This window comes from Tetrao urogallus, assembly GCF_951394365.1.
Source record: "Tetrao urogallus genome assembly, chromosome: 25".
NCBI classification, from domain to species: Eukaryota; Metazoa; Chordata; class Aves; order Galliformes; family Phasianidae; genus Tetrao; species Tetrao urogallus.
The window spans coordinates 3,615,275-3,625,160 of record NC_136838.1 but is presented as its reverse complement, the minus strand read 5'-3'; the positions used below and the strand labels follow the sequence as shown (position 1 = coordinate 3,625,160).

General features: G+C 62.2%; 2 protein-coding genes across 2 annotated transcripts; one reads left to right on the top strand and one right to left on the bottom strand.

The window, feature by feature from the left end:
- Nucleotides 1-209: 209 nt before the first annotated feature.
- PCSK4 (proprotein convertase subtilisin/kexin type 4) lies at nt 210-5,709 on the bottom strand (the record flags this gene model as incomplete). Its single annotated transcript, XM_079546774.1, has 15 exons — nt 210-589; nt 698-817; nt 1,093-1,217; nt 1,328-1,507; nt 1,708-1,825; nt 1,903-2,006; nt 2,081-2,181; nt 2,312-2,524; nt 2,675-2,847; nt 3,369-3,457; nt 3,578-3,654; nt 4,097-4,225; nt 4,391-4,486; nt 4,582-4,686; nt 5,452-5,709. The coding sequence occupies 15 exons, from the start codon at nt 5,707-5,709 to the stop codon at nt 210-212; spliced, it is 2,268 nt and encodes a 755-aa protein (XP_079402900.1).
- Nucleotides 5,710-5,749: 40 nt separating this feature from the next.
- REEP6 (receptor accessory protein 6) lies at nt 5,750-9,032 on the top strand (the record flags this gene model as incomplete). The annotated part of the gene is given in 6 exon segments (XM_079546773.1): nt 5,750-5,858; nt 5,861-5,864; nt 7,973-8,065; nt 8,237-8,375; nt 8,564-8,732; nt 8,875-9,032. Coding segments are annotated over 6 exon segments (672 nt in total).
- Nucleotides 9,033-9,886: the final 854 nt, after the last annotated feature.

The following is a 9,886-nucleotide window of genomic DNA, read 5'->3' as shown; positions in this document are numbered from 1 at the left end:
CCGTGCTCTGCTCCCTCTGGACATCACCTCCATGAACCAGGGCTGTGTCCAGCAATGCCCCAGTCCTGGGAGTTCAGGGATGAGGAAGCAGGGGATGGCAGTCATCGCTGTGTCCGTATCCACATGTGGAGCTGGGTGGGAGCAGCCCATAAAGACAACAGGGGGTTTATTTTGAAGAGGGGTACGGATGGCTGTGAGCCAGGCTGGTTTCACTTTCCCCCAGCCCAGCAGCGACCTGCACAGCCAGCCAGCACACATAGCCAGGCAGTACGGAACATACAGGACAGCATGGCCAAGAGGATCGCGATCTCACAGAGCAGGAGGACGATGGGGAGGAGGTTCCTGTGCTGCCCTTCCTGAGGGGAGAGGCCCTGTGGAGCGAAGCAGGAGTGGGTGTCCTCATCCAAGGTGTGGGCAGCGGGGCAGGAGGTGCAGTTGTTGGCCGAGCTGCCCTGGCACGTGTAGCACGAGTGGTGGCAGCGGGCGCAGATGCGGGATGTGTGCGTGGTGCTCCGGGAGCGGCCGTAGGAGCGGGGTGGGCAGTAGGACAGGCAGGAGCTCTGGTAGGCATAGAAGGAGCCACTGCACTCTGCAAAGGGATGGGGGGTGTGAGAGGGGACACGGAGCCCCCTGGAGCCACCAGGAACTGAGAGCATCGTCCCGTCCTGCCTGGAGTCGTGGTGAGGGATGCGCTCACCCTCGCATGCTCCCTGCGCGTCCCGCTTGGTGCACTCGCCCGTGGTGGGGGCTGAGAAGTGCCTGGCCATCATGTCCTCATCTGTGCCGTGCAGGTGAAGGATGAAGCTGGTCAGCACGCCTGGTGGTGGGAGGAAGAGAATGCAGTGCTGGGTGATGGCCATACATTCCCAACCCACGTCCTTGGTGGTGGATGTGGGGCTGGAAGCTGCAATGCCCTTTATAGGGCTGGGTGGGAGACCGCAAAGCACAGCCCCTGCAGAGACAGGGCTCTCCCATGGGCTTTGCCCAGAGGGAAGCAGAGGGAGGACGGTCAGATGCCAACCAAACAAGGGGAAGGGAGGGAACGAAGCACTGGGTGGTACCAGTGGATGGGTTTGTCCTCCCAGTGCCCACCTGTGTTGTAGGCATCACCCTTGTTCTCCAGCTGCAGTGTCCAGGTCCCGCTGGGATTCTCATCCCAGAAATGTGTGGACATGAAGGTCCAGTCCTTGTAGCCCTGCTGGCTGGTGTCGTATGGGCTGTGGGCAGACATGGGGGGGTGGCTGCAGGGGCTGCAGACCAAAGGGGCTCCGCAGACACTCTGGGCTGAGCATAACAAGGCACTGCCAGGACTCGGCACAACCCTTACCGCACAGACACCAGTGTGGACGTGGTCCCCATGGGGCTCCTCAGTGCAACCTGCAGGTCCCCCCGGCGGCTGTAGCTCAGTGAAAGCTGCACCTGGACGTGCTCCAGTGAGCGGATGCTCCTGGTCCTCCCCGAGCAGGAGGAGGTGTCTGCAGGCACGGTGAGTTTGGAGCCGATGTTTCTGATGGGCACAAGAAGGGGTGAGAGCATCACCCCTCCCCCTCGGTGGGCATCCTGCCCTCTGCCGTGGCTCTGACCACAGCCCTGCACTGACAGCAGAAGCCAACCCCTGAGATGCAGTTCCTGCATCAGACGGCAGCACAGCTTTGCTCCAAGAAAGCCCCTGCGTGAGGTCGGACCCCAGGGGACCTCGTTCCTTACCGGGGGGCGCGGAGAGCTTCGATGGAACAGCTCTGCTGAGGCCGGCTTCCTGCCCACGCCTGGGCCAGCTCCACCAGCAGAGCCGCGTCCAGCAGCCCGTAGCCGTAGTGGTGGCTCACTGGGATGTGGGAGAAGGGGGCACGTGAGCCCCTCTGAGGGCTGGACACTGGTTGAAGCCAGCAACCACAGACTCACCCTTGCGCCCGACCCCGTTCACAGCCCAATCCTCTGCCTGCAGGTGAGCGGGTCGGGAGGCCCTGACCACCAGGTGCTGCACGTCACGCCAGGTCAGTGCTGGGCTGGGAGGGAGAGGACGTTGGGGAAGAGGTCTCTGCTTTGGGGGGAGCTCTGAGGGCAGCCTCCCGGCACCTACTTGGCCTCCAGAGCGAGGGCGACCATTCCTGCAGCCAACGGGGCCGAGGCAGAGCTGCCTGCGTGTCTGTCGGTGCAGCGGTGGTGCAGATCAGTGGTCACCTGGGGAGGGCAAGGGGGTGGGGGTTCGTCCCTTGTCCCCTGCTGGAGTACGCACCCTGGTCCCTCCATGCCCCAGCACAGACGCTCGGGTGGAAGTGCCTCCTCCTGTCCAGGTTGGGGGGCCGCTCACAATCTGTGCTTCGCTGCTGGTGCTGCTGCTGTAGGTGGTGGTGAGGGTGGAGGCACAGGGTTCGCTGAAGCGAGGCTGCCGGCCGCTGGCAAAGGCACTGCTCACAGTCAGCGTGTAGATGCTGTTGGTGTACCCGTCGCAGTTGCAGTTGTCATAATTGATGCCACCATTGCCAGAGGCCCAGATGAAGATGGAACCGAGCCCCCCACGCCCCTGGGACAGGGAGAGGATGAGCAGGAGATGGCCTTGTCACCATCCAGCTCTGTGCTGGAGAACCCAAAGTATCCCTGCTGCACCAGCACCAGCACACTTCTGCTCTGGTCCGGAGCCAGCAAACCTACAGGACGTGAATGCTGTGCTTACTTTTGTGATCCCGTTGTGAAAGGCTTTCATGGCCAGCACCCCCGGCCCATCCACGTGCCTCCCATCATCCAGAGGGCCCCAGCTGGCACTGTAGATATGGATGTGCTGTGGCTGCAGGCTGAGGGACTGAGCCTCCACGATGTCCGTGATGGGACCGTCCAGCATCCGCACACCTGGGGAGGTGATCTGGCAGTCAGGGCTCATTGGGTCTGACCAGCCCCAGCCCTGCTCCACAGCCATCAGCTTCCTGCAGGTCAGTGCAGCCGCTGCCGGATTATCAATCCTTCTTAACCCCCGTGCAGTTTTAACCCCCCTTTGGCACGGTCACTTTGCAGGGAAGCTGGGCAGCGAGCAGGGCACCGGTCCTGCAGTGTGGGGAGGCAGAGCCCTGCGCTGCCGCTGGGCCTGCTGCAAGTCCGCAGCACCCTCTAGTGCTGTGCAAGCCCTAAACTTCCCCCGGAGCAGCCCAGCGGCCGGGAAGCCCTCAGAGCTTCGCATCCATGAAACATCATCCAGGGGTTCACTGCTGATGTCCAAAGCATTGCTCTAAAGCCTCAGCTCCCTGGTTTTACAGCACTGTGGTGCTGCTGGGGTCAGCCCGAGGGTTGCAGGCTGAAGGCACGCGTTCCTCCGGGTTCCTGAGCTGGCTCGTGCCTCCTTCCCATGCCAAGCAGCAGGAGGAGGAATTGCTCACCTCCAATTTTTGCATTGTATGCAATGCCTGCACCGCAGATCTGGTTGTTGGCTACGGCTGCTGCTTCTCCTGCACAGCGCGTCCCGTGCCTGAGGGGCAGACACAGGAGATCCGTCCTTGGGGGAGGGGATTGGAGGCTGGGGGGCTGGCACAGCTCTGCTCCCAGCTCAGGAGGGGATTTCCACGCAGAACCAGAGGGCAAAACTCACCGGTTCTCATCCCAGGCGTTGTACCTGGGCTGGGGGTCAGGGTCGTTGCTGTTGAAGTCATAACTCGCGAGGGGATCCTAGAGCAAAACAGGGCACCGACGTGACAAAATCGCACTGCGAAGAGGAGCTGTGCCAGCTCAGGGCAGACACCCAGCCCAGGGAGGTCCCTGCACGCCCAGCGACTGCAGCAGCCTCGCCTGAACCTGCTGGGCTCAACCAAACCCACGCTGCTGTGAACTGATTAAAGTTCCCCCGTTCTCTTTGCTCTCTGAGCACACGAGGGCTTACAAGCCCTACTTGCTTTGCAGCTTGCTGTAATTACATCTGACTATTCTGGGGGCTCGTCCGTGCACAAGTTCTAACATTTCCTCGATGTGAGAAATGATGGCAGAGACACAAAGCCCTTTGATCCGACCACGGCAAGGCTGAATTCCCACCACAAATCCCACGGGCTGCAGAGCTGCGCCGTCCCTTCCCAGCCCCGAAGCTCCGAGCTCTGCCCGAGGGGAGCGTAGTTACGTAGTTAGCAGCCAGGTCAGGGTGGTCCTTCTCAATGCCATCATCCAGGATGGACAGCACGACCCCCCGGCCAGTGTAGCCTTTGCTCCAGGCAGCCAGGATGTTGAGATCGGGGCTGATGTCGTCGTTCTGCAGAACAGATTGGGATCGATTGGGGCAGAGCAGCAGGTGGAGGACGTCCTTCAAGGACCCTCCTGCTGTCTCATCTCTGCTGGCATTAGCCCTGCTTATACTCAGGGCAGGTGATTTGCTTGAGGACATCAGGATTAGATGGGGAGAGAGGCAAAATCTCACCATGTACCACTGCTTGGGGAACCAGGGATCTGTGGGCACCATGCTGACGCTCCTCTTGGCGCGACTCTTCACTGTTTGCTGCTCAAACCAGAGAACCTGGGGGGGGGGAAGCAGCATTGTAGGCACCGTGTGTGTTCCCATAGGGTCATCCTACGCCCTGCCCTGGGTCCGTGGTGCAGCCCAGCCCCTACCTGTGGCTCCCTGCTCAGCCGCAGGCTCCAGCCCCAGTGCCTGCTCAGGGACGTCTGCCTGGAGCCACGGTGCTGGAAGTGGTAGTAGGGCTCTTCCTCCAGCACCTGCAGTGAGGGCTGAGCTCAGGGGCTGCACGGAGATGGGCGGGGAGGTGGGGATGTGTGCGTGCCAGCTCTGCTGGGTTGGGATGTGATGCACTGGGTGTGCCAGAGGATCACAGAACTGTAGGGGCTGGAAGGGACATCTTGGGATCATCGAGTCCAATCGCTATGCCAAAGCAGGCTCACTTAGACCAGGGTGGTACTGGAGGAGAGAGCTCTGCAGGATGGGGGGTTTGTGCACAGGCTCCCCGTGCTTGTGTGGTGGCTGCAAGTAGCTGTGCAGCCTTATAGGAACTCGTGCTCCCTATAAGGAACAGCCCTACATCCCACCTACAGCAGGTCACAGAACCACAGAATGGCCAGGGTTGGAAGGGACCTCAAGGATCACGAAGCTCCAACCCCCCACTACACACAGGGTCACCAACCTCCACATTTCACAGCAGCCCAGGCTGCCCAGGGCCCCATCCAACCTGGCCTTGAACACCTCCAGGGATGGACGGGGCATCACAGCCTCTCTGGGCAGCTGTTCCAGCACCTCACCACTCTCATAGCAAAGAATTTCCCCCTGGCATCCAATCTAAATCTTCTCTCCCTCAACTTCAAACCATTTCCCCTCGTCCTGCTGTTATCTCCCCTTTCCAAGAGCTGACTCCCCTCCTGTTTGCAGGCTCCCTTTAGGTACCGCAGGCTGCGCTGAGGTCACCCCGCAGCCTTCTTTTCTCCAGGCTGAACGAGCCCAGCTCCCTCAACCTGCGTTTCGGACCTCACCTGCCCCACGCACAGCATCCCGTGCCGCTTTGCCAACCGCCCCGCATCCCGCGGCCCCGCTTCCACCCGCACGGCCCAGCTGCTCATGTAGACTGCGGGCAGATCCTGCGGGAGCCCCAGACCCCCCCCCAACCCCAGACCCAGCAGCAGCCGCAGCCCCCACGCCGCCCCCAGGCCGCTCGGTGCCGCCATGCCCCGCGATCGTTGCCACGGACACGGCGACGCCACCTGCCCGCCCCGCCCCGCACAGCTCCGCATTGGACCCGGGGCCGCGCGGAGGCGAGCGAGCCCCGCAGCCATGGGCTCCGTGCAGCAGCGCCTGCAGCGTTTCCTCGACCGCCCCGGGCCGCTCTCCGACTTCCTCGGCCGCCTGGAGTCTCGCACCGGCGTCCGCCGGCTCTACCTGGCTACAGGTGCGCCCGCAGCCCCACCGCGGGATCCCTTTTTTCCCCAGCTCGGGGATCCCTGCTGGATCCCTCAGCCCCCTCCTCTAATTTCGGGTGCCCCCCTGCGCTTGGGTGTGCTGACAGCCCCGCGCTGCCCAGCATGGGGCCCGGCCGCTGCCTGGGGGGGGGGGTTGGGGGGGGGGGGAGCTGCCAGGGGGGCCGTTGTGTATTTGGGGGGTGGCAGCCCCCTCCCCTCTTCACTCTCCTTCCTCTCCTCCCTTCCACCTCCCCTCCCAGCCCCACATGGGCTTCACAGCCGTGCCCAGCCTGGGTCCCCACATCCCCCTGCCCTGGGGAAGCCCAGCTGCAGTGTGGGACCAACCCCAACCCCCCCCCCCCCAGGCAGGAGGGCAGAGGTCTGCTCGTTAACCACGTGCTGTTTGTTCATTAATGAGAAACCAGAGATATCTCCCTAGGCAGCTGATCCTGACACCACTTGACCCCTCGGTGCGGCTGTCACCTCAGCCTTGGCCACGTTTGTTCCTTGGCCCTGTTTATGACTTGCCATCTGCCTCTGCATTTCCGTATGGAACCTCCTGGGGTTTCCCTGCTGTGCTCCCAGCCCGGTTCCTGGCCCCATGGCTGCTGTAGAGTTTGACTGCTCCTCTGGGAGACGCATGCAGGAGCAGACACGAGTTTGGAGCAGTGCTGGGCTGTCAGATGCCTGCTGCTGGGGCTCTGGTTGCACTTTGGGCTGTGGGTGATGGGGACGAGCAGCGGCGTTGCTCCTGCAGCACAGCTCCGGTGTCTGGAAAGGTGAAGCTGCTGCTCAACAACAAATATCAGATTTCTTCCTCCCTTCCCCCCGCTCTGCAGCAGTCCCTCATTTCTGTTGGGACCAGAAGGGGCTGCTCGGTACCTTTTAAACCAGCACAGACCCGGCAGAAAGAAGATCCTCTGGATCCTCTGCCAGGTAAAGGGGAGGACAGCATCCCCTCTGTGACACACCTGCGGGCTGCCTGTGCTCATGGCTGGGGAAACCTCTTTGCCAAGCTCTGTGGCCAAGCCTTGCTCTCCATTCAGTGCTGCAAAGATCTTCAGTGATCTCCCATCCCACATGGGAGGCAGGGATGGGGCTCTGGGGTTGGGTGCCTTGGGGCAGCGTGGGCAGCTCCTCCACCAGCCTGGTCAGGGTCCATAGTGCACAGAATCCCTTCCTCCGCTGGATTTTTCCTCCTGTGCTCACATTGGTGTCATTGTGGGTTTAGGACCCCAGGATGCGTCTCCTTCCTGCCCTGTCCTTCACACAAGGCTCCTCTGTGCAAGCTGAGCCTCTCCTTTGTGTTTTGCTCTTACATAAATTTCTCTGGGGGCTAAACTTAGCCTTTGAAATCCATTCTAAGGCTCTTTAGGGAATGAAACCCGGAGCTGCCTGAACCTGCCTGCTTGCTTCCCTCGGAGGGAAGCTGTGGCTGCTCCCACGAGTTGGGAACAGCGCCCATCTCCTTGCAGAGCCCCGGGCCCAGAGGTGCCCATGCCAGCACTGAGCTGCTGCTGTGAGCAGTGCAGGGATGAGCCGTCCTCTGTGCCCCTTTCCTTTAATTCACTGCCACAGACAGGCTAAGTCCCAGCTCTCTTGCCTGCTGTAGGATAAGGAGCTTATGCTGCTGGCAATGTTGTAAGCAGGGTGTGCAGGAGCTGAGATGCCGCTGGGGTGGCACAGAAAGCACCAGGCTGTGTGCTCTGCTCCACCACAGCGGTGGTTTGGCAGCAAGTGCTCCTCTGATGCAGCACCTGGGGACTGGGGAGGTGCTTTGCCTTGTCTTTAATTTAACAATCACATTTAATGACGGGGAAGCTGGATTGCTGGCTCTCAGGGGGCTGAATCCTAACACACTCAGCACAAGCACACACAGGGTAGTGAGCAGAGGGCAGCAAGGAGGCAAGCATCTCCCACCTGGGGCTGCCTCCGTCCCCCTGATTGTGTTCTACTTGCCATGGACAAGTCCAGGCCAGGGAGGGGACAAACGGTGACTAAAGCAAAGCCCGATGTGTGCACCCCTTCCTCCAGCAGTGCAATGCAGCTCTGCACAGCTCCCCGTGCTGAATCCCTGGCTCTTGGTTCTGTCCTGCAGGTCCCTGGCCTTCCTGGGGCTGTACCTGGTGTTTGGCTACGGTGCCTCACTGGTCTGCAACCTCATCGGCTTCGCCTACCCTGCATATGTCTCGTAAGTACTGACTCTACAGCCCTGGATGGGCAACGTGAGGGCAGAGTCACTCCTGGGGCAGCAGGACCTGCTGTGGGGCAGGCACACTGCAAAGGCTGGGGATGTGGGGAGGCCGTGCCTGCTGTAGGAACAAACCTGCAGAAGCAGTGACCTGTCCCCTCCCTCCCACAGCATTAAAGCCATCGAGAGCTCCAGCAAGGAGGATGACACCACGTGGCTCACATACTGGGTGGTTTACGGCGTCTTCAGCATAGCTGAATTCTTCTCTGACATTTTCCTCTACTGGTTCCCCTTCTACTACGCTGGGAAGGTAACGCCTTCATGGGGGCACGGGGGCTGCAGGTGCCGGAGCATTCCCCTTTATGGCTGAGTTCTTGGGGTTCATCTGTTGAGCTTTGGGCCTCCAGAGAGCTCCAGCCTTTGGCAGGAGGGAGCGGAGCACCCTAGCAGCTGCGCTGCTGTCCCAACCCGGCCCTGCAGCTCCTCTCCCCCCAACAGTGCCTGTTCCTGGTGTGGTGCATGGCCCCGGTGTCTTGGAATGGCTCACAGGTGCTCTACCACAACGTCATCCGGCCCTGCTTCCTCAAGCACCACCGTGCTGTGGACACAGTGCTCGGCGACCTCAGCACCAAAGCACTGGACGCAGCCTCTGCCATCACCAGAGAAGGTAATGTGGGTCCATCCCCCCCAACCTGGGGCAGCTCTCAGTGCCCCTCCTGTTCCCCCCCCCAGGCCGTAGCCCCATCCCTGCCATGATGGCAGCCCAGCCCTTTTCGTTGTCTCTCTTCTTTCTGCGCCTCCCGGAGCAGTTCTGCACACTCTGCTCAGCAGCAGAGCCCGGCTGGCCGCTGAGGTCGCCCCGCAGCTCAGCGTGTCCGTACGTAACAGCCGCATTTCCATAGCCAGCACGGAGCCTGCGCCCCGCTGCCGCAAGCCCTGCTCCTACAAGCCCCGCTCCTCTCTTTAGGCCCCTCTGCTGCAGTCCACCCGGCTCCCCGCTGCAGATATAGGGCAGGCTCTCTCCCCTCCCGCAGCCCCGCACTCTCCGTCCCGGCGGGTTCATTGCGGGCTCCGGCGCTCACACGGCGCTCTCTCTTTCCCGCAGCCTCCGGGACCGCCGTGAAGCTGGCACAGGAAGCGAAGAGCAAATGAGGCACCGGGACAAGGCCGGTCTGAGCCGCTCCGGGCCCGTCCTCGGCTCGGTTCCCCCCCCCCCAAGTAAAGCTGTTCCCGATCCACTCCCATCTGCTCCGCGCGCTCCGGGCCGGCACGGCGCCTTTAAGAGGGGGCGTGGTTTCGTGCGCGGGTGGTGGCGCGGAGATGACGTCATCGGTGCGCGCCCGAGGAAGGGGCGTGCGTGGGGGCGGTGGAGGTACGGCGGCCGGGAGGGGCGGTTTATCCGTCTGTCCTGGGGCGGGGAGAGGTCTGTCCGTCTGGCGGCAGGGAAAGGGAACTGTCTGTCCGTCTGTCTGTCCACGGAGCGGGGAGGAAGGCTTCGTCCTGAAGGAGCGAGGGCGTCAGGGGTGTGTCCGTCCGTCCGTCCGTCTGTCCGTCCGTCCGTCTGTCCGTCCGTCGGTCCGGGGAGCGGGGTCGGTGTGGGGGTGGGGGGACGCGTGTCCTTCAACTGGCGGTGGGAGAGGCTCTGTCTGTCCGCCTGCCTGTTTGTCGGGGGGCAAAGATCCCGGGGCGGGGAAGGAGTGACCGTGCTGAGGCTGCGTATGTCAGTCTGTCTGTCTGTCCTGGAAGGGATCGGTCTGTCCGCCTGAGGGAGGGTCGGTCGGCCGGTCTGTCCGTCTGGGGGCGTGGGGGGAGGAGTCTGTG